Here is a 24686-nt window from a genome sequence, read left to right as displayed (position 1 = left end):
TTGTTTATCCTGTTTTCTTACTCCTCCTCCTTCCTAACTGCCCCATGTGGATTCAAACTTACAGTTTAGTGCAGACAAAGGGAAAACAGAACGCAGAACAACCTATGTAGCATTGAGAGAAGAGAAACAAGGAATTCAAGAGGTGGGGAAGAGTGAGGAAAAGAGACAGTTATTAAAATGTATCATTTTAACTTAATATTTAACCTAATGAAAACAAAATCTTATCTGGAATTTGAAAAGTCAATATTTTGAGTGCCGGTTCAATATTCTTTTCATTATGTTTTGATAGTCTGAGAGTAATCCAATGGATGTGGCTTAAAGACATAGATCACATGTGGAATTGGAAATGAGTGTTACACAAGCAAACAGAATAAATATCTGTGCAATAAATATCTGCTTATGCACTCAAGCAGAGAAGAAATCCACAAGGACTCATCAGTCTCCCGGTCAGCAGAGAAGAAAGAAACAACATGAGCACAGCAGGGAAAGTAAGCAAAAATATATTACTGTTGGAAATATATTCTCATCAATATAACAAAGAAAGAAATACAATATTTGATGAATAATTTAAAAATCATAGCTGAATTAGAAATGCTACACTGAAATGATATGCAATATATGCCTCAATACGTAATGTAGACTGAACTCAGTGGAAATAAGTTATTCCTAAATAACTTTAATAAGAATATATAGAACCTATATTTATTAAGTCTTTGTTTCCTATATTAAATAAATTTTCAGTAAAATGATAGTTTATTCCAAGCTAATTATGACTGATTTGTAAATCTAGAGTTAGAAAAGTCTTTAATCAGAAGTTATGTTTATATTAAGAAAGGATAATTCAAACATGTTATTATTTGAATTAAATTTGTCTGACAAAAGTTTTATGAGAGGAATTGGATTCAGAAGACTTTAAAATACCATTTACCTTTACTATAAAATATCTTACTAATGCTCATGGATCTCACAGCATTAGAATCATCAAGGTTAAGCAAGACATCAACATGCAAATTCCAATTAAAAGGGGTCCACTGTGATACAATTCAGGTAATTTCCACAGAAATCCTATGGGACAGTATCTTCCCCGTGTAAAAGTAATATGGTTTTACAGAAAATTAATAATACAATTTGAATAATAATACAATTTGAATCACTTAGCATTAGGAATACAGATATTTGGTTTGGTCTCCATACGTTTATACTTATTTGTTCAATGTGTTTACAGGTGAATGCGGTCATCAAATATAATTCATTGATATTTTTTAATTGCTTAAATACATAAACCTGTGCAACTATTTTCAGTCACTCTTTGTGTTAGGAATGTACCACACAGTAAAATATCTCATTATGATAACTCATTAAAGGTTCTGAGGCTTCTCTACACCATGTGACAAACAGGCTTATATCAGTAAGGCTAGTTGGAAATCACCAGTAGCCCATTGTTACTGTTCTTATTCCACCTCATTTACTTTATTACTAATTAATATTTACATTCCTAATAAAAAATGATTAAGAAAAAGAAAATTCAAATTTGTGAAACTCAAAAGAAATAATGAGTTCATAAAGCAAAAGTATAAACCAATTATATTAATGAAAATAATAACTGATGAAATAGACAATCCTCCCTTCTTGGGCACAACATCAGTAACAGCTTTTTGACAGCATTTCGTTTGTGTTTACCTATCCTGCATTTTATTTTCCTCAAATGCTAAATGGTGACAATACTAACATCTATTTCATAAAATAGTTTGGAGAATTCAATGAATTAATACTGTAAAGCACTTAGAATCGTATTTGGTACATAGAAATAAGTCAATAAATATTAGCCACTATTATTGTTGCTATTTAATTTTTGGCTTTTTTTTTTCTCTCATGGTTATATTGTACTACAGACAAAGGATACAGGTTAAAATTAGCAAAGGGAAAAAAGTGGATAAGGTGAAGTCCAAGAGAAACTCAGTTTCTCTCTGGTAGTTCAGATCAGTCACTTCAGCTATTAGTGTAATTCCCCTTTTCATTTATTCCTTCAGTGGCATAAGACAAGCAAAATGGCCAGGTGAAAGTCCCAGCTTCAACATCAGTGGATTCATTTTTATGTTTTCCAGTAGAATCATTTCCCCAAAACCTGCAGTGCTGATGTTCTGAGGCATATTAGTGAGAAGGTTCACTCTACTTTCACTCCTCAATTCTTGGACCATATATTTTGAATGTAGAAAAGAAAGCACCATGTAATTGTCTCCTGTAAGACAAAGAGGGTGCCGTCTTCAAACTGAAGCTATTTTTTAATTATTATTATACTTTAAGTTCTGGGGTACCTGGGCAGAATCTGCAGGTTTGTTACACAGGTATACATGTGCCATAGCAGTTTGCTGCACCCATCAACCTGTCATTTACATTAGGTATTTCTCCTAATGCTATCCCTCCCCACCCCCCACCAACAGGCCTCGGGGTATGATGTTATTTTCCCTGTGTCCATGTTTCTCATTGTTCAACTCCCATCTATGAGTGAGAACATGTAGTGTTTGGTTTTCTGATCATGTGTTAGTTTGCTGAGAATGATGGTTTCCAGCTTCATCCATGTCCCTACAAAGGGCATGAATTTATCCTTTTTTATGGCTGCACTGTATTTCATGGTGTATTTGTGCCAATTTTCTTTGTCCAGTCTATCATTGGTGGGCATTTGGATTGGTTCCAAGTATTTGCAATTGTGAACAGTACCACAATAAATACACATGTGCATGTGACTTTAGAGTGATTTATAATCCTCTGGGTATATACCCAGTAATGGGACTGCTGGATCAAATGGTAATTCTAGTTTTAGATCCTTGAGGAATCACTGCACATTGTCTTCCACAATGATTGAACTAATTTACACTCCCAGCAACACTATAAAAACATTCCTATTTCTCCACATCCTTGCCAACATCTGTTGTTTCCTGACTTTTTAATTATTGCCATTCTAACTGGTATGAGATGGTTTCTCATTGTGGTTTTGATTTGCATTTCTCTAATGACCAGTGGTGATGAGCTTTTTTTCATATATCTGTTGGCCATGTTAATGCCTTCTTTTGAGAAGTGTCTGTTCATATCTTTTGCTCACTTTTTGATGGAGTTGTTGGTTTTTTCTTGTAAATTTGTTTAAGTTCCTTGTAGATTCTGGATATTAGATCTTTGTCAGATGGATAGATTGCAAAAATTTTCTCCCATTCTGTGGGTTGCCTGTTCACTCTGATGATACTTTCTTTGCTCTACAGAGATCTTTAGTTTAATTAGATTCCATTTGTCAATTTTGGCTTTTGTTGCCATTGCTTTACTTATGAAGTGTTTTAGTCATGAAGTCTTTGCCCATGCCTATGTTCTAAATTGTATTACTTAGGTTTTCTTCTAGGGTTTGTACAGTTTTAGGTCTTACATTTAAGTCTTTAATCCATCTTGAGTTAATTTTTGTATAAGGTGTAAGGAAGAGGTCCAGTTTCAGCTTTCTGCATATAGCTAGCCTGTTTTCCCAACACTATTTATTAACTAGTGAATCCTTTCCCCATTGCTTGTTTTTGTCAGGTTTGTCAAGAATCATATGGTTGTAGAAGTGTGGTGTTATTTCTGAGGCCTCTGTTCTGTTTCATTGTTCCATATCTCTGTTTTGGTACCAGTACCATGTTGTTTTGGTTACTGTAGCTTTGTAGTATAGTTTGAAGTCAGGTAGCATGATGCCTCCAACTTTGTTCTTTTGGCTTAAGATTGTCTTGGCTATGTGGGCTCTCTTTTGGTTCTATATGAAATTTAAAGTAGTTTTTTTCCAATTCTGTGAAGAAAGTCAGTGGTAGCTTGATGAAGATCGCATTGAAACAATAAATTACTTGGGGCATTATGGCCATTTTCACAATATTGATTCTTCCTATCCATGAGCATGGAATGTTTGTCCATTTGCTTGTGTCCTCTTATGTCTCCTTAAGCAGTGGTTTGTAGTTCTCCTTGAAGAGGTCCTTCACATCCCTTGTAAGTTGTATCCTAGGTATTTTATTCTTTTTGTAGCAATTGTGAATGGGAGTTCACTCAAAATTTGGCTCTGTATTACTGGTGTATAGGAATGTTTGTAATTTTCACACATTGATTTTGTAGTCTGAGACTTTGCTGAAGTTGCTTATCTGCTTAATAATATTTTGGGCTGAGATGATGGGGTTCTCTAAATATACAGTCATGTCATCTGCAAGCAGAGACAATTTGACTTCCTTTTTTCCTATTTGAATGGCTTTTATTTATTTCTCTTGCCTGACTGCCCTGGCCAGAACCTCCAATACGATGTTGAATAGGAGTGGTGAGAGAGAGAGGGCATCCTTGTCTTGTGCCAGTTTTTGTCCACTCAGTATGATATTGATTGTGGGTTTATCATAAATAGCTCATTATTTTGAGATACATTCCATCAACACCTAGTTTATTAACAGTTTTTAGCATGAAGGGCTGTTGAATTTTGTTGAAGGCCTTTTCTGCATCTATTGTGATAAATATGTGGTTTTTGTCATTCATTCTATTTATGTGATGGATTATGTTTATTGATTTGTATTATGTTGAACCAGCCTTGCATCCCAGAAATGAAGCCAACTTGATCGTGGTGGATAAGCTTTACGATGTGCTGCTGGATTTGATTTGCCTGCATTTTATTGAGGATTTGCACATCAATGTTCATCAGAGATTTGGGCCTGAAAATTTCTTTTTTTGTTGTATCTCTGCCAGGTTTTGGTATCAGGATGATGCTGGCATCCTAAAATAAGTAAGGGAGGTGTCCCTCTTTTTCTATTGTTTGGACTAGTTTCAGAAGGAACGGTATCAGCTCCTCTTTGTATCCCAGAATTTGGCTGGGAATCCACCTGGTCCTGGGCTTTTTTTGGTTGTTAAGCTATTAATTACTGCCTTAATTTCAGAACTTGTTATTGAGTATTGAGGGATTTGACTTCTTGTTTTAGTCTTGGGCGGGTTTATGTGTCCAGGAATTTACCATTTCTTCTAGATTTTCTGGTTTATTTGTGTAGAGGTGTTTATAGTATTCTCTGATGGTAGTTGGTATTTCTGTGGGATCAGTGATGATCTCCAATTTATCATTTTTTATTGCATCTGTTTGATTCTTCTCTCTTTTCTTCTTTTTTATTCTAGCTAGTGGTCTATTTTGTAAATCTTTTCAAAAAACCAGCTCCCAGATTCATAAATATTTGAAGGGTTTTTTGTGTCTCTTGGGGTACCAATTCTAGATCTTTCCTGCTTTCTCTGTGGGCATTTAATGCTATAAATTTCCGCACTAAATTTTCCAATTTAGCGTATTTTTCTACACACCTCTTTATCTGTGTCCCAGAGATTCTGATACATCATGTCTTCGTTTTCATTGGTTTCAAAGAACCTATTTTTTTTCTGCCTTAATTTTGTTGTTTACCCAGTAGTTATTCAGGAGTAGGTTGCTCAGTTTTCATGTAGTTGTGCGTTTTTAAGTGAGTTTCTTAATCCTGAGCTCTGACAGACTGTTTGTTATGATTTCCATTTTTTGCATTTGCTGGGGAGTATTTACATACAATTCTGTGATCAATTTTAGAATAATTGTGATGTGGTGCTGAGAAAAATGCATATTCTGTTGATTTGGGGTGGAGAGTTCTGTAGATGTCTATTAGGTCTGCTTGATCCAGAGCTGAATTCAAGTTCTGAATATCCTTGTTAATTTTCTGTTTTGTTGACCTGTCTAATATTGACACTAGGGTGTTAAACTCTCCCACTATTATTGTGTGGGAGTCTAAGTCTCTTTGTAGGTCTCTAAGAACTTTCTTTATAAATCTAGGTGCTCCTGTATTGCATGAATATATGTTTAGGATAGTTAGCTCTTCTTTTTACTTTGATTCATTTAGCATTATGTAATGCTCTTGTTTGTCTTTTTTGATCTTTGTTGTTTTAAAGTCTGTTGTATTAGAGACTAGGATGGCAAATCCTTTTTTTGCTTTCCATTTGCTTGGTAAATATTCTTATATTCTTCCATCCTTTTATATTGAGTCTATGTGTGTCTTTGCATTTGAGATGCATCTCCTGAATACAGCACCTGATGGGTCTTGACTCTTTATTCAGTTTGCCAGTGTGTGTCTTTTAATTGGGACATTTAGTCCATTTACATTGTAAGTTAATATTGTCATGTGTGAATTTGATCCTGTCACTATGATGCTAGCTGGTTTTTTGCCCATAGATTGATGCAGTTTCCTCATAGTGTCGATGGTCTCTCCAATTTGGTGTGTTTTTGCAGTGGCTGGTATCAGTTTTTCCTTTCCATATTTAGGGCTTCCTTCAGGAGCTTTTATAAGGTAGACCTGGTGGTAACAAAATCTCTCATTATTTGCTTGTCTGTAAAGGATATTTCTCTGTCACTTATGAAACTTAGTTTGGCTGAATATGAAATTTTCGGTTGAAAATTCTTTTCTTTAAGAATGTTGAATATTGCCCCACTCTCTTCTGGCATGTAGGGTTTCTGCAGAGAGATCCACTGTTATTCTTATGGGCTTCCCTTTGTGGGTAACTCAACCTTTCTCTCTGGCTGCCCTTAACATTTTTTCCTTCATTTCAACCTTAGTGAATCTGACAATTATTTGTCTTGGGGTTGCTTCTCTTGAGGAGTATCTTTTTGGTGTTCTCTGTGTTTCCTGGATTTGAATGTTGGCCTGTCTTACTAAGTTGGGGAAGTTCTCCTGGATAATATCCTGAAGAGTGTTTCCCAGCGTGGTTCCATTCTCTCTGTCACTTTTATGTACACCAAGCAAACATAGGTTTGTTCTTTTCACATAGTCCCATATTTCTTAGAGGCTTTGTTCATTCCTTTTCATTTTTTTCTCTAATCTTATCTTCATACTTTATTTCATTAAGTTGATCTTCAATCTGTAATCTTTCTTCCACTTGATTGACTTGGCTATTGATTCTTGTGTAAGCTTCATGAAGCTCTCATGCTATGTTTTTCAGCTCAGTAAGGTCATTTGTGTTCTTCTCTAAACTGGTTAGTCTAGTTAGCAATTTCTCAAACCTTTTTTTCAGGGTTCTTAGCTTCCTTGTATTGGGTTAGAACATGCTTCTTTAGCTCAGAGGAGTTTGTTATTACCCCCTTTCTGAAGCCTACTTCTGTCAATTTATCAAACTCAACCTTCATCCAGTTTTGGTGCCTTACTGGTGAGGGGTTGTCATCCTTTGGAGGAGAAGAGGCATTCTGGTTTTGGGGATTTTCAGCCTTTTTGTGCTGGTTTTTCTTCATCTTTGTGGATTTTCTACCTTTGTTTTTTGATGCTGGTGACCTTCAGATGGGGTTTTAATGTGGTTGTCCTTTTTGTTGATGTTGATGCTATTTCTTTCTATTTGTTAATTTTCCTTCTAACAGTCAGGCTTCTGTGCTGCAGGTCTGCTGGAGTTTGCTGGAGGTCCACTCCAGACGCTGTTTGCCTGAGTAGCACCAGCAGAGGCTGCAGCAAAGATTGCGGGATGTTCCTTCTTCTGGAGACTTCCTCCCAGAGAGGCACCCTCCAGATGCCAGCTAGAGATCTCCTGTATGTGATGTCTGTTGACCCCTGCTGGGATGTGTCTCCCAGTCAGGAGGCAAGAGGGTCAGGGACCCACTTGAGGAGGAATTCTGTCCCTTAGCAGAGCTCAAGCACTGTGCTAGGAGATCCACTCCTTCTTTAGAGCCAACATGCAGGAACATTTACATTTTCTGAAGCTGTGCACCCAGCTTCCCCCTCCCTCAGGTTTTCTGTTCCAGGAAGATGGGAGTTTTATCTATAAGCCCCTGATTGGAGCTGCTTCCTTTCTTTCAGAGATGCCCTGCACAAAGAGCAGGAATCTAGAGAGGCAGTCTGGCTGTAGCAGCTTTACCAAGCTGTGGTGGTCCCCACCCAGTCTAAACTTTTCTGTGGGCTTGTTTATATTGTGAGGGGAAAACCACCTACTCAAGCCTCAGTAATGGTGGATGCCCCTCCCCTCACCAAGCTTCAGTATCCCAGGTTGACTTCAGACTGCTGTGCTGGCATTGAGAATTCAAGCCAGTGAATCTTAGCTTGCTTGGCTCCATGGGGGTGGGATCTGCTGAGCTTGAACACTTGGCTCCCTGGCTTCAGCCCCCTTTCCAGGGGAGTAAAAGGTTCTGATTCACTGTCGTTATAGGCAATACTGGGGTATGAAAAAAAAAAAAAAAAAAAAAAAAACTCCCGCAGCCGTCTCAGTGTCTGCCCAAATGACCACCCCATTTTGTGCTTGAAACCAGGGCCCTAGCGGCATAGGCACCCTAGGAAATTTCCTGGTCTGCCAATTGTGAAGACAATTGGAAATGAGTAGTATCTGGGCCATAGTGCCCTGTGTCTCAAGGCACAGTCCCTTATGGCTTCTCTTGACTAGAGGAGGGAGTTCCCTGACCCCTTGCTCTTCCTGGGTGAGGGGACACCCCACCCTGCTTTGGCTCACCCTCCTTAGGCTGCACCCACTGTCTAACCAGTCCCAGTGAGATGAGTTGGGTACCTCAGTTGGAAATGCAGAAATCTCCTGCCCTTCTGTGTTGATCTCACTGGGTACAGCAGACCTGAGCTGTTCCTATTCAGCTATCTTGCCAGCCACCCGAATATATTTCATTTTTCTCAATGTCTTATTATACTTTATCTTTCTTTATGTTATGCTTTTTTAAATGATATTTTTATTCTCTTTATAAACCAGAGGACTTCATTTCTATGGAGCACTTTCTAGGTACCAGAAGACGTGGGACTCAATGTTGCATGTACGAAGATGAAAAGACACAATTTCTGACTTCAAGAGTGGGAAAACACTGTCACTATCTCTCTGTTTGATTTTCTAGGTAATCAAATGCAAAGCAGCTGTGCTATGGGAGGTAAAGAAACCCTTTTCCATTGAGGATGTGGAGGTAGCACCTCCTAAGGCTTATGAAGTTCGCATTAAGGTGAAATATTTTTCCATTTTTATTTCATTTTAAGTTTAAAAAACTAGAGAATGTTAAAAATGAAAACATCAAAAAATCCACTAATAGGCATTTTTTTTTTTTTTTTTTTTTTTTTTTTTTTTTTTTTTTTTTTGAGACAGAGTCTCGCTCTGTTACTAGGGCCTGAGGCTAGAGTGCAGTGGTACAATCTTGGCTCACTGCAACCTCCGCCTCCCTTGTTCAAGCAATTTTCCTGCCTGGGCCTCCCAAGCAGCTGGGACTACAGGCGCACACCACCACACCCAGCTAATTTTTGTATTTTTTAGTAGAGATGGGGTTTCACCATGTTGGCCAGGATGGTCTCCATCTCCTGACCTCATGATCTGCCCGCCTCAGCCTCCCAAAGGGCTGGGATTACAGGCGTAAGCCACTGCACCTGGCCAACAGCATATTTTATATGATCATCCAGAAAATCGAGTTACATTTGTTGTCAAGAAAAGGTAAAAATATAAATTTTAAATTTCTAAAAAGTGGTCAAAGACTACACACAGTGTAATTCAAGTAAATCACAATAGAATGTGTTTGTACAGAAAAAAAATTCCAAATGTTGCATATCAAGACTTCAAAATCAATTAGCATTAGATATTTTCTATGTGTTACTTTCCTATTTCTATTTCTATTTTTTAAAGCATGCATTCTTGTATATTTTATAAGACAAATATTTCAGGATTAGTTATTTCACAGATTATTCTAAATTGTTTAATTCAAGAAGGGAAGGTAGAGAAGGGTTTTAGACTGAATGACCTTGGAGATAAACTGAATCTTTCATATTTGGAAATAGTAGAGATTATTACCAAAATTCTTGAATACATTTTAGAAGCACAATTTCAGGAAACTGAGTATGTTAAACCCATCTGAGAGTCATAATCTTTTCTGAATCTACTTTTCTCTTCACTCTGTAGATGGTGGCCGTAGGAATCTGTCGCACAGATGACCATGTGATTAGTGGCAACCTGGTGACCCCTCTTCCTGCAATTTTAGGCCATGAGGCAGCCGGCATCGTGGAGAGTGTTGGAGAAGGGGTGACTACAGTCAAACCAGGTACAGGACTCACACTCACAGAACACACCTTGGTTCACCGTCACAAGATTACTCAAGCTGGATGAGGAAACTGAGGCAATGAGAGATGAAAGGGCTTGTACAAGGTCACAGGGCAGCCGGGACTTCAGGAGTTTCCTCCTTCCCTCTCTGCCTGCCTGACTCAGGCATGTGTGCCTTCAGGCATGCGTGTAATCTACCCTTCAATAATTATTTGTTGAGTATCTGCTATACACGAGGCACCAGATTAGAGCCTAGAGATACGTGAAGATCAAAAGAGACACAGTGCCTACCAGTGTGGAATTCATAGTCTAATAACTTCCGTGTTGGTGTTGCTGAACACTGTCTTCTGTCAGGGCCCACACAGAAGTAGAAATGGAGAAAGGAAAAAATATGAATATGGAAACTGTTCTATGCTAAGTTCACAAAACAGAGGCCCCATGGCTATGGCTAAATAAACATGACTTTTTCTTAGGTGACTTATGCAGCCCCTTCACCAGTTTCTTCTTCCAACATGATGTCACTTCTCCACATGGACTCAATGAAACAGACTAGGTGAAAGGAAATGAAAGAAACATAGCAGGAGCCATCCGCCATCAACAGTGTCTGCCTTATTACCTTCAGCCATGCTTCAATGCGACTGGTTACAGATTACTAATTATTTTATCTTCAGTATTTATTTTACCCTAATCTTATTACATATTAATATAAATAGTCTTAGAAGTAAAGGGTGAATAACTAGGACATTGTCATACCATCATTTTCACGTAAATTTTACCTATAAACTGTTAATGCACCAACCATTTTTCTTGATTATGTAAAATGTATAGCATAGGTGATTAAAAATAAAAATTATGTTTAATTCTAAAAAATTGCTTTAGCCTATAGATTCACACTGCCCCCTTATCAAATACTAATTTAAATGGTAAACAGAAAATAATGAAAGAAATTGTCCAAATTATGTTTTAGCTCTATTTCCTTTAGTCAGAAATAAATTAACAACAAAATGACACCCCTGCTTTTTACCCGTTCCCTCCACCATAAAAGGAAAAGTAGATAATTTACAAATTATCAGCTGAAAACATTTGTAAGTCAATTCTTATCCTAAAAGAAAGTGCCTAACTTTTTGTGAAGGGCTGGAGTTCTCAGATAAATTTCTGGAATTCTTCTTTGTCCCATTTTTGTTAGTTTTCCTAAAAAAAAAAACACACACACATTTTTAAAGCATTTATTTTATAATAAAGATAAGCACAGTCACTTTGAAAACCCAAGAACTGGTTCAAATGCTCATTTTATTGTAAATCAGACTTTTACAAAATACCAAATCTTTAGGCACCATAATAGCTGACTTTCAACTAAAACTTACATTTATATTTACAATAAGACTATTTAATATTTAATTAAAGTTTAAATAAAATGACGTTTGCAAAGCCTTTAGAGGAAATCAGTACACTGCATAAAAGTTAACTATTCATGTTGTGGAAGTAATTTTTGTAATCCATGTTGTTTCTCACATTTGCATTTTCTCTTTAGGAATCATCAGGCATTTATAACCTCAAACTGAAAACAAGGCTGTGGCAGACAGTGAACAATGACATAGTTGTGACTGAACTTTATTCCTTAAAGACTTTTAAAGAAACATGCTTTTCTAGTCAATACACTTGAGCTTTAAGTTTTTGCTCTATTAATTTCTGAATAGAAATTTAAGAACTTGTTTTATCCCTCTCCAGGTGATAAAGTCATCCCGCTCTTTACTCCTCAGTGTGGAAAATGCAGAATTTGTAAAAACCCAGAAAGCAACTACTGCTTGAAAAACGAGTAGGTTTCTGATGCTCTCTTTGCATAGACTTTGAGTTTGCACATTAGTTATGCTCCTGTCTCATGCCTGTGTGTGTGTCTGTGTATTGCACTGCCCAGTCTCAGCAATCCTCGGGGGACCCTGCAGGATGGCACCAGTAGATTCACCTGCAAAGGGAAGCCCATCCACCACTTCCTTGGCGTCAGCACCTTCTCCCAGTACACGGTGGTGGATGAGAGTGCAGTGGCCAAAATTGATGCAGCCTCGCCCCTGGAGAAAGTCTGCCTCATTGGCTGTGGATTTTCGACTGGTTATGGGTCTGCAGTCAAAGTTGCCAAGGTAGAAATGACAATGGGTGATAAAACCAGTTACACGCAGACTGTCAAGAACCAAAAGGGAAGGACCTTCTCAAAAGAATCGAAGATTATTTTTGGAGATTTGAAGTGTTAATTAAGAGTAGAAAAATGGCCCAAAAAGAATTGAGAGCACATGCTAGAAATTTCACCTGTTTATCATAGATAAAAAGTTGTTGAGAGTAAAGATGTCATTACAATAATTATTCTTCTGTGTTTGCTCTTTATGAGAGAATGAAATGTTAGGCCTGAAAACTCATTTAGTAATTCATTCAACAATTAGAGAGCATCCACACATGTCTCAGGCACTATAGTTTCTGCTAGGCTCTCAGACAGCAAAAATAAATGAAATGAAGCGATTTCCCTTGAGGAGCATCTAGTCTGTGGATCCTCTACTCCCAGAACTCAGATCAACAGTAAAGTCCAAAGCCTTACCTGATGTACCCCCAAACCAAGGCTCACCTCACTCTGTGGATTCTTAGAGGAAAGTAATGAAGCTTCAGTGATGCGTCATTCACTCATTACGGGATTTCACTGCTAAAACTAACTCCCCTGCCATGAACACACACATATACTTCAGACGTGGTAAAATTCAAGAAGAAATTCTTTAAAGACTCCTCATCTGAAAAGGCTTAAAGTCTAGTAGTATGCTTTATTTTATGAAACCGAGGTCCAGTGACATAAAGATATTTGCCCAAAGTCTCACTGCTGGCTAATATGAGAGCTGAGACTAAAATATCTTTTTTAAATCTCCTGCTGAACTTTAGATCACAATACATAATTATTAGTGCTTTTAAATCATAGTCACAAGTCTTCTATTTTTCCAAGTAAGGTAGAAAATAGTGTTCTCTGCCATAATATTGAATAACACTTGGTGAATGAATGACTGAATAGACACACTTACGGAAATATAATAATGAGATTATTCGGGACACTAAAGCATGCTACCCCCAATGAAGGCTGACTATGGGAGACTGGGTATATTAAAAGGCCCTAGCAAACTAAAAAGAATTTAGAAGGCATCTTTTTCCAATTTCTGTGACTTCAGCACGTAGTCTCTTGTTCAATTGCCTCATCTGATTTAGCAGTGGTCTAAGTGACCCTACCAAAGAACAGAAGCTGAGGATACTCATGACAATAGATTTTATTATTAAAATATAGACAAGTATTTCATTGCTGCATTTTTCACTAGTGTATTTTTTAAAGCAGGGATACATTGGTCTTGACTACCAAACATAAATGAATCAAGGAATTAATTATTGATGGTTTAAGTGAAATATTTTTTATTCCCCTGTAGTAGCCTTTTTCACTTATTTTATTTTCCAAATATTGCCTTTGTGTATGTGTGAGATACTGAACCTGGCTTTCATGGGATTTCAGCAATTGAGAGTCTCTTCAATATTGTAACTACTGCCATCTGGATCTCAAGGCTCATCCAGTCCCCTGGTTTGCAGCCTGACCTCCCCATTGGAGTCACCTGATGACTGAGTTTCACCTGCAGAGATTCTGATTTAATTGACATGGGCTGTGGTCTGGATAGTGGGATATTTTGTAAAGCTCGCCAGATGAATCAAATGTGCAGCCATATGAGAATCACTCAACTAGTTCAACCCCTAGAATTTAAAAATAAAGCAACTGGAAGCCAAAAGAGGTTTCCACAACAGGCTGAACAGAAGAGTCTGAGCAGCTCTTGATAAACACTGGGCATGGCACTTTGTAAAGGTCAGGCACTTTCTAACAATTATTACTTAATCCATTTTTGCATTTTCTGAAAACACAGGTCACCCCAGGCTCTACCTGTGCTGTGTTTGGCCTGGGAGGGGTCGGCCTATCTGTCATTATGGGCTGCAAAGCTGCCGGAGCAGCCAGGATCATTGCGGTGGACATCAACAAGAACAAATTTGCAAAGGCCAGAGAGTTGGGTGCCACTGAATGCATCAACCCTCAAGACTACAAGAAACCCATCCAGGAGGTGCTAAAGGAAATGACTGATGGAGGTGTGGATTTTTCGTTTGAAGTCATCGGTCGGCTTGACACCATGGTATGTACCATGACGTGCCCTGAGATTTCTGCCTCTGCAATTTCGATGATGCATTTACGCAGCAGAACATATGTTGTATGTATAAAGGATATATTTAATGATGAATGGAAATTTCCCATTGTCTGTTTGTTACCTGGCTTGTTGAATTTATTGCTATGAGAAATATTTTATTCCATCAACTAATTAAACCTGTCTCAAATCATATTTCCTCAAGAGGGAGAGAAGAGCTTTTTTTTCTTAACTGAGCAATTAGAGATTTACTTTATTAATTTTTAGTTAAGAACTATACACTCAAGTAAACACAAATAATACAAATTCTATTCTCAAGTTGGAACATTTTATTTTTTTCCCACATTCTTAACAACAATGGTTTAATAATTTTGCATATGTTCTTAAAAAATTCCAAATTTTTAAACATATTAGTATTTGGCCAAAAGAATAAGTAATTTTAAGCCAACTGTTGTTTTATTAACAAAAATATGCCCTTAGGAAAGTGACTGCTCAAATGTATCACTATATTTTATCACAAAAACTGGGCAGTGCCTGGCACATAGCTAGTATCCAATACTAGTAGGAGTGAATATTTTGAAAAATAATAGATTTTACCAGTCCCCAAATTTAAAAGCTATGTATCACATAGCATTGTTTATGGATTACACGAGACAATACATGTAATATACTTAGCATACTACCACTTGTCATACGGTGAGCTCCCAGTAAGTGTCAGCTGTCTTTCTTTTTCCTTTCTTTTCTTTTTTTTTTTTTTTTTTTTGAGATAGGGTCTCACTCTGTTGCCCAGGCTGAGTTGCAGTGGCATAATTATAACCCCCTACAGCCTCAACTTCTTGAGCTCAAGCAATTCTCCTGCATCAGCCTCTGAAAATGCTGAGAGTATAGCATTTTCAGAGGCTGAGTAATGCATGAGCCACCACGCCTAGCCTCAGTTGGCATTATTGATATAAAACACTATTTCCAATCTTGCAGTGCTTACATCATCTTTGGTTTATTACATGGTGTTACTTTCAAACACTTATAAATATCAATTGCAATGAGAAACACGTCTCTAGCTATATTTCACCTACCCAGAATTCTCTAGAATTCTACTGAAAAAGTCTCCAGAGACCAACACATTTTCAATGCTGAGGTTTTCTAGAAGGTTCAGCAGTGTAGAGAACAGGGAGAAGCACCCTAAGATCAAAGGTCTCAGCAGCCTTGACCTGGAACAAATGCCACAGACAAATTCAGTGTCAAGAGAATCCAAGTTTTTCCAGGGTTATAGCTTTTCTCCTTATGCTATTTTTCTATATTTTCATCCATTTTCTCATGTGGAACTGGAGTGTTTCTTATCTCAAGATATCAAATGTCTGACAGGCACATGTTCTGAGGCTATCTGGTCTTCCAAAGGTCAGAATTCAAAATCAAAAAACTAGTCATTACATACCTTGGGGGGATCCTAAACCACTTTCTAACTACAGAACATGTTTTAAAAGCTGACTGGAAAAGATTTTCTGAACTGTCTTTTGAGGTTTCCAAATAATCAGGGTATTTTAATGTAGAACCAACATGTATTTGGGGAGGCAAAAAACAGTATTTAAAACATGTCAATTTGTAAAATGGACAATAGAATAGGAATCCACTTAAGAGGGAGACTATCATGTGAACAAGAGACAACTTTTGGTAATATAATTGTTTGTCTTGTTCACCATCAAAATATCTGGTTGAAAGTACTGGGTTTAAAATACCTATGTGATAAATGTAAAATGAATTAACCAATTCACAGATGCCTAAGAATTATGTGACAATGAAATTGTATGCTTATGTAAGGAACTAGACTTAATATATGTTTGTAATGCTGTCTGCCTCCTTATTCCTTTATTAGGAAGAATTAAATGCACACCAATTTATTCATCCATTCTTTTATTCAAAAACCATTTTCTGGACATTTCCTAAATCCACAGCAGTATCCTTTGCAAAGAAAGGGGAATGAGGGCGCAAAAGACATGATCTCTTCCTTCTACACACTCAGTCCAGCTAAGCCTATTACATGATATTGTATATTATGAGTAGAAACTATGTGACTCCATCACAAGGATGCTAAATATTCACTTTATTCCAGATGGCTTCCCTGTTATGTTGTCATGAAGGATGTGGCACAAGCGTCGTTGTAGGGGTACCTCCTGATTCCCAAAACCTCTCAATGAACCCTATGCTGCTACTGACTGGACGCACCTGGAAAGGAGCTGTTTATGGTGGTATGTAGTTAGGCTCCAGTGCCAAATTCTCATTAAACTCAATATATCTCCCCTTTTACAATGGACAAGGCAAGGCTTTGAAAACAAACAAAAATAAATTAAAATTCTTTTTCTGTCTGTAGTCTCCAAATCAACTAGATATAGAGCTAATACAGACAGAAGGTCCCAAGATAACCTTTTCTGATGTCACCATTAACCAGGACCTTTTATCTGCATCTGGTTTTGTACTTTGACTGTGTAAGGCATGGAAATTTTTAGTAGGACACAAAAATCTACAATAATATTTCATAACTATGTCCAAATTCAGACAACTGATAAATTTCTCCTTAATTTGGGCATAAACATCTGTACTATGATTTCTCTGTGTGAGAGAGAATAACTAAGGACCCTGTATATCTGTGATTTTTTTTTCAAGTCAAAGCACTGTAAAAGCATACTGAAGTGTTCTATCTCTTGTTCTCTTCAGTTATAGCAATCTGGAATGCTGCACCTTTTCTAAATTTTCATTTGTTTGGAAAATCTTCTCTTCAATTCTCCTACTTAACTGGGTTGACTCTAACAATGATATTTTCTTTTCAGGCTATAAGAGTAAAGAAGATATTCCCAAACTTGTGGCTGATTTTATGGCTAAGAAGTTTTCATTGGATGCATTAATAACCAACGTTTTACCTTTTGAAAAAATAAATGAAGGATTTGACCTGCTCCACTCTGGAAAAAGGTAGATTTTAAGTTAGTTTTCTGTTTTGCTTTGTTTTCTACAATAGAAAATTGTCTAGCAGAGAATGAAAGGGTGGAAGGATGAGAAAAAGCTAGAGTGCCTTGGTTTTCCATTACCAGTTCAGTCTTTGCATGGAGCACATGTGAGAAGCTAAAACAGTTGTGAGAAGCTAAAAACAGTTGCTTTGCATTTTCTATTCTGCTGATGCCAAATGTCGATTACAGCAAATCTGAATAATCAGAGCCATTCAGCCTTCTTTAAAAGAGAACAAAACACACACACACACACACACACACACACACACCCCCACCCATAATTATAACATGGTGTCATCGAAGCCTCTGGCTGCTACCTATACAAAGCTGACATTAAGTGTCTGTATATTTATTATTTTATTTTATTTTATTTTATTATTTTCATTTTCTTTTTTTTTCTTTTTTTATTGCATTTTAGGTTTTGGGGTACATGTGAAGAACATGCAAGATTGTTGCATAAATACAAACATGGCAGTGTGATTTGCTGCCTTCCTCTCCACCACCTATATCTGGCATTTGTCCCCATGTTATCCCTCCCCAACTCCCCACACCCTGCTGTCCCTCCCCAATTTCCTCCTGACAGACCCCAGTGTGTGATGCTCCTCTCCCTGTATCCATGTGTTCTCATTGTTCAACACCCACCTATGAGTGAGAACATGCAGTGTTTGATTTTCTGTTCTTGTGTCAGTTTGCTTAGAATGATGGTTTCCAGGTTCATCCATGTCACTACAAAGGACACAAACTCATCGTTTTTGATGGCTGCTTGGTATTCCATGGTGTATATGTGCAACATTTTCCCTGTCCAGTCTATCATTGATGGGCATTTGGGTTGAGTCCAGGTCTTTGCTATTGTAAACAGTGCCAAGACGAGCATTCGTGTGCATGTGTTCTTAAAATAGAACAATTTATAATCCTTTGGATATATAACTAGTAATGGGATTGCTGGGTCAAATGGAATTCCTACTTCTAGGTCCCTGAGGAAGCACTGTACTGTCTTCCACAATGGTTGAACTAATTTACACTCCCACCAACAGTGTAAAAGTGTTCCTATTTCTCCACATCCTCTCCAGCATCTGTTGTCTCCAGATTTTTTAATGATCGCCATTCTAACTGGCCTGAGATGGTATCTCAATGTAGTTTTGATTTGCATTTTTCTAATGACCAGTGATGATGAGCATTTTTTCATATGTTTGTTGGCCTCATGTATGTCTTCTTTTGTAAAATGTCTGTTCATATCCTTCACCCACTTTTTAATGGGCTTGTTTGTTTTTTTATTGTAAATCTGTTTTAGTTCTTTGTAGATTCTGGATATAAGTCCTTTGTCAGATGGGTAGATTGCAAAAATTTTTTCCCATTCTGTTGGTTGCCAATTTACTCTAATGACTGTTTCTTTTGCTGTGCAGAAGCTGTGGAGTTTGACTAGGTCCCATTTGTCTATTTTGGCTTTTGTTGTCAATGCTTTCGGTGTTTTGGTCATGAAGTCCTTGCCTATGTCTATGACTTGAATGGTTTTGCATAGATTTTCTTCTAGGGTTTTTATGGTATTAGGTCTGATGTTTACGTCTTTGATCCATCGGGAGTTAATTTTAGTGTAAGGTGTCAGGAAGGGATCCAGTTTCTGCTTTCTGTACATGGCTAGCCAGTTTTCCCAACACCATTTATTAAAGAGGGAATCCTTTCCCCACTGCTTGTCTTTGTCAGGTTTGCCAAAGATCAGATGGTTGTAGATGTGTGCTGTTGCCTCTGAGGCCTCTGTTGTCTTCCATTGATCTAGATCTCTGTTTTGGTACCAGTACCATGCTGTTTTGATTACTATAGCCTTGTAGCATAGTTTGAAGTCCAGTAGTGTGATGCCTCCAGCTTTGTTCTTTATGCTTAGAATTGACTTGGCTATGCAGGCTCTCTTTCGGTTCCATACGAAGTTTAAGGTGGCTTTTTCCAGTTCTGTGAAGAAGGTCATTCGTAGCTTGATGGGAATAGCATTGAATCTGTAAATTACTTTGGGCAGTATGGCCATTTTCATGATATTGATTCTTCCTAACCATGAGCATGGAATGTTTCTCCATATGTTTGTGTCTGCTCGTATTTCCTTGAGCAGTGGTTTGTAGTTCTCCTTGAACAGGTCCTTTACATTCCTTGTTAGTTATATTCCTAGGTATTTTCTTCTCTTTGTAGCAATTGTGAATGGCATTTCGTTCTTGATTTGGCTCTCTTTAAGTCTGTTATTGGTGTATAGGAATGCTTGTGATTTCTGCACATTGATACAGTTGCTTCATTGTGTCGATGCTCTTTACCATTTGGTTTGTCTTTGGAGTGGCTGGTACTGGTTGTTCCTTTCTATGTTTAGTGCTTCTTTCAGGAGCTCTTGTAAAGCAGTCCTGGTGATGATGAAATCTCTGAGTACTTGCTTGTTCGTAAAGGATTTTATTTCTCCTTCACTTATGAAGCTTAGTTTGGCTGGATAGGAGATTCTGGGTTGAAAGTTCTTTTCTGTAAGGATGTTGAATGTTGGCCCCCAATCTCTTCTGGCTTGTAGGATTCCTGCTGAGAGATCTGCTGTGAGTCTGATCGGCTCCCCTTTGTGGGTAACCTGACATTTCTTTCTGGCTGCCCTTAGCATTTTCTCCTTCACTTCAACCCTGGTGAATGTGACGATTATGTGTTTTGGGGTTACTCTTCTTGAGGAATATCTTTGTGATATTCTCTTATTTCTTGGACTTGAATATTGTACTGACTTACTAGATTTGGAAAGTTTTCCTAGATAATATCCTGAAGAGTATTTTCCAGCTTGGATTCATTCTCTTCATCACATTCAGGTACAGCTATCAAACGTAGATCAGTTCTTTTCACGTAGTCCCATATTTCTTGGAGACTTTATTCATTCCTTTTTATCCTTTTTTCTCTAATCTTGCCTTCTCATTTTATTTCATTGAGTTGATCTTCAACCTCTGATATACTTTCTTCTGCTTAGTCAACTCAACTGTTGAAACTTGTGTATGCTTCATGAAGTTCTCATTTTGTGTTTTTCGGCTCCATCAATTCATTTATATTTCTATGTTGTTTATTCTCATTAGCACTTCATCAAATCTTTTTTCAAGGTTCTTAGTTTCTTTGCATTGGGTTAGAACATGTTCTTTTTTCTCAGAGATGTTTCTTATTACTCACCTTCTGAAGCCTGTTTCTTTCAATTCATCACACTCATTCTCCATCCAGCCTTGTTCCTTGCTGGTGAGTTGTGATCCCTTGTAGGAGGAGAGGTGTTCTGGTTTCGGATGTTTTTATCCTTTTTGCACTTTCTTCCCATCTTTGTGGATTTATCCATCTGTTGTCATCTTTGTAGTTGTTGACTTTCAGACTAGGTCTCTGAGTGGATGTCCAGTTTGTTGATGATGAAGTTATTTCTTTCTGTTTCTTAGTTTTCCTTCTAACATTCAGGCCCCTCTGCTGTAGGACTGTTGAGGTCTACTCCAGGCACTGCTTGCCTGGGGATCACCTGCAGCAGCTGCAGAACAGTAAGTGTTGCTGTTAGTTTTCTTCTTCTGCTCTCTTTGTCCCAGAAGGATAACTGCCAGATGTCAGTCTGAGCTCTCCTTTATGAGGTGGCTCTTTGGATATATGGGGGTCAGGGAGTTTCTTGAGGAAACAGTCTGTCCTTTATAGGAGCTCAAGTGCTGAGCTGTGCACTCCGTTGTTCATTCAGAGATGCTGGGAAGGTACATTTAAGTCTGCTGCAGCAGAACTCATAAATGCCTTTTTTTCCCCAAGTGCTCTGTTCCAGGGAGTTAAGGCTTTATTTATAAGTTTTGTCATGCTGCTCCTTTTTTCAGGGCTGCCCTCCCCAGCAAGGAGGCAGCCTAGTCACTGTTTGCCTGCAGAAGCTTTGCTGAGCTGCTGTGGGCTCTTCCCAGCTGCTGTGTGAACTTCCCTGTAGTCCTGTTTATACAGGTATAGTTAGAACTGCCTCGACAATGGCGGCCCACCTCTGTAATGGCAGACTCTCTCTAATGGTGGGCTGCCCTGTCAATGGCCAGCTGCCTCAGCAATGGTGGACTACCTCTGTAGTGGTGGACTGCCTTGGTAATGGTGGATGCCCCTCCCCAACAGAGCTGGACTGTCCTGGGTTCAGCTGTGCTTGCTGTGAAACTCTCAATCCAGAGTGTTTCAGATTGTGGTTTTTTGGGGGAGGGCTGGGACCAGCCAAGCCTGATCACCTGGCTCTCTGCCTCAGACTCCCTTTTATTTTTCAGTTGAATGGGTGACTCTGTCTCCCAGGTGTTCCAGTTGCCTATTGAAAAGGTGCCAGGATCTTTGTGATTTCCCATGTGGCGACCCACTGCACCAGCTAAAACAGCTGCACTGAGATTCATGGCACTTTTTTTTGCCTGGGAATCTCCTGGCCTGGCTCCCTGTTTCAGTACCCTTTTTTATCAGTTGAATGGGTGACTCTGTCTCCCAGGGGTTCTAATCACCAGCTAAAACAGTGCCTGGACCTGTGTATTTTGTGCAGAGGCTGAGCCAGCCAAAACAGCCTCACCAGCCAAAATGGCTCACCAGCCAAAACAGCCACACTGGTGACCCATAGGGCTTCTCCACCTGGGAATCTCCTGGTCTGTGGGAAATAAAAATCCATCTGGAAATATGGTGTCCACTCACCATTTGCACTTTCACTGGGTGCTGCAATCCTGAGCTGCTCCTAATTGGCCACCTTCACATGGATCTCATGTCTGTATATTTAAATAATTTTCAGGACATCCTAAACATTTTCATCACTCTGTTACCCACACTGCTGGACCTTCTAGACAACCTCAGCAATGGAAACTTGGTCTCTGGAGACTTTTTCAGTAGTATGAGAACTACACTGGGATTGTTTTCTAAGTAGATATTACTGGTTTTTTCTTTTTTTTTTTATTTTGCAGTTTGCAAACAATTTTTTATCAATAAAAGTTATTGTAAAATAGAAGTGTACTAAACACTATTGTAAACTTTTTTCTTACATTTTCTCTGAAGCTCAGAAAAATAAGCCAATTCTATTTTCTATCTCTAACATTTAACACTTACAACCAGCTAATATAATGACTTTTGTCACCTGCATTTATAGGAGGCACAACTGAAAACAGGCAGTTATAGCTTACCTCTGCTTTCTAGCTCCAGAGTCTGAGATTTTTCTGCTATCCCACACTTATTTTCATGAGGTTTTCAACTTGAAATAGTGTTTCTTTGGCACTCACAAAATTACTATACTAGATACTTAAATCAATAATATTCTTAAGGAGGGAAAGAAACTAGCACCCACAGAGCACCGGCTGTTCTACTAAGTGTCTTACCTGCATTATCTCATGTGATTCCCAGACAATGCTCAGTGTCAGTCTCAATTTCGCTATCTTAGGGAAGAGAAACAGCAACTTGCAGAAGACATGACTGGCAAAAATCATCAGGTGGTAGGAAGGTGAGCCAGAATTCAAAAGTAGATCTTGCTGTTAGCAGATCTATTCCCTTTCTATTAAACTACACTGCCCTGCAAGAATGCATGTGTATATGGAACACAGTAGTCATCATAGGTTAGTTATCATTGTCATCATTATTATCATTGACATCATCATCGATGTCATCATCATTACAACATTGGAAAAATGATGCCAAATAGAGAGATGAACAAAACCAGAGGACAGTGATGAGCAACCTAAGAAGTCATTAAGCATGCCTAAATTCACTTTATGAGAATGTCATAAGGTAATATGCATATGTAAGTAAAATAAATCCTATCAATACACAAAGATTAGAAGTTACAATATACAATATTGATAAGAGTAAGGTGACTTTGGCATGTTCATGTACTTTCGGTAGTAATTGATACATATTTTTGGAAAAGCAATTTGGTAGTATGTATCAGAAACCCTTAAAAAAAACTGGATCCTTTGTCCCAGCAATTCCATTTCTAGAAATCGATTCTACAGAAATAATCAACTATTCAAACATACGTATATGTTTAAGCAAGTTTACTGCTTTCTGTAATATTAAAAAATTAGAAACATTCTAAAGTTCAACATGAAGAAAATAATTTAATAAATTCCAATTATCTATTAGAAATGAATGAAGCCATCAAAAAGAAATGATTTCATTGAGAAACTCTTATGATGTCATTTTAGGCTCATATAACAAAGAATATAAATTGTATATACAGTGTCTCAAATTTTTATCAAAAACTGTAAAACTTGTACATATGTCTAGAAAAACGTTAATAGAATTTCAAGAAAACATTGAGAATGATTATTTCTAGGTTGTGGGATTATGGAATACTTTGACTTTCTTCTTTCTGCTGTCTTACATTCTCTTAATTATGTGTATATATTTTTCTTATATATGCATATGCATATATATATTAAAACTTATTAAAGAGTCACAAAGACCATCATTTTCTAAAAATACTTATTCATGAGAAGTTGGTTTATAGAAAGGCATTACTTCTAGTGTAAATGTTACATTTCTAATCTTCACAAGAATGAAGAATCTTAGAATTAATACAAATCAACTTTATTCTCTACTTCTAAGAATCCTCAAACATCTCTGTATCAAAAGGTCTTTTAAATTTTGAGTATGGTCTTACCTTTGTTAAATTATCTGTTCTTTCATGCAAGTTATCCATCATCTTATAATTTGTGCAAATTTGTATTTCTGTTTGAATTCCAACACTCTCTACTAGATGTGAGACCAGAGCAAGTTACAAATCATACTAAGTCTCAATTTGTATAATCTCTGAAATGGAAATAATATGGAAACCTACCTCCTATGTTGATTTTTAAGTTGATGTTTAAATGAGAAAATGCATGAAGAATGTGACAAATAGCAAGAACTTATTGCAAGTTATTACCCATTGTTGTTTTATATTTCTTATACCAGGAATGTGGGCACATAAAAATGATTTTTGAAGATGCAAATGTAGAATTGAAGTCTAAATGACAGGCATACTAAGGATGTTGTGAGTAGGCTTAAGATTGAAGAAAAAAAAAAGAGACAGAAAACCAAAAAAGATGAACTTCCTTTGACTTGAACCAAATGTATGGGGATAGGAATAGGCTGGCTGGGAACATAGATTTTCACTAAGACGCCTCAGATGTTCCTTGGACTCTCACATGGAAGCATGTGCGTTGTCTAAACATTAACACAATGTCTCTTCTTTCCTATTGCAGTGTCCGTACAGTCCTGATATTCTGAGACAATACAGACGTCTTCCCTTGTAGTGGTCTTCAGTCTCCTCTACTCCACACCATCTGTAGCAACACGTGGGCAGTATCATTAATTCTGCTCTTCAGAGATGTAATCAATAAATTGTACATGGGGGCTTTCCAAAAAATGAAAATTGATGGGAAATTATTTTTAGCAAAAGTTTAAAATCCAAATGAGAACTAAATAAACTGTTGAACAACAGCTGGGGAATTGAAGCCAATAAACCTTCCTTCTTAAA

The 24686-nt window shown here is 37.6% G+C and overlaps 1 protein-coding gene across 1 annotated transcript; it reads left to right on the top strand.

Moving 5' to 3' along the window:
* Positions 1–383: 383 nt before the first annotated feature.
* Positions 384–24686, top strand: LOC101040678 (all-trans-retinol dehydrogenase [NAD(+)] ADH1B). Its single transcript, XM_010340161.3, has 9 exons — positions 384–488; positions 8849–8950; positions 9892–10030; positions 11758–11845; positions 11945–12164; positions 13959–14219; positions 16336–16471; positions 17051–17189; positions 24412–24686. The coding sequence occupies exons 1-9, from the start codon at positions 471–473 to the stop codon at positions 24434–24436; spliced, it is 1128 nt and encodes a 375-aa protein (XP_010338463.3). The 5' UTR covers positions 384–470; the 3' UTR covers positions 24437–24686.

Source organism: Saimiri boliviensis, chromosome 3 (genome assembly GCF_048565385.1).
Source record: "Saimiri boliviensis isolate mSaiBol1 chromosome 3, mSaiBol1.pri, whole genome shotgun sequence".
Classification (NCBI taxonomy): domain Eukaryota; kingdom Metazoa; phylum Chordata; class Mammalia; order Primates; family Cebidae; genus Saimiri; species Saimiri boliviensis.
The sequence above is the reverse complement of the archived record's forward strand: the minus strand, read 5'-3'. Positions and strand labels throughout refer to the sequence as shown.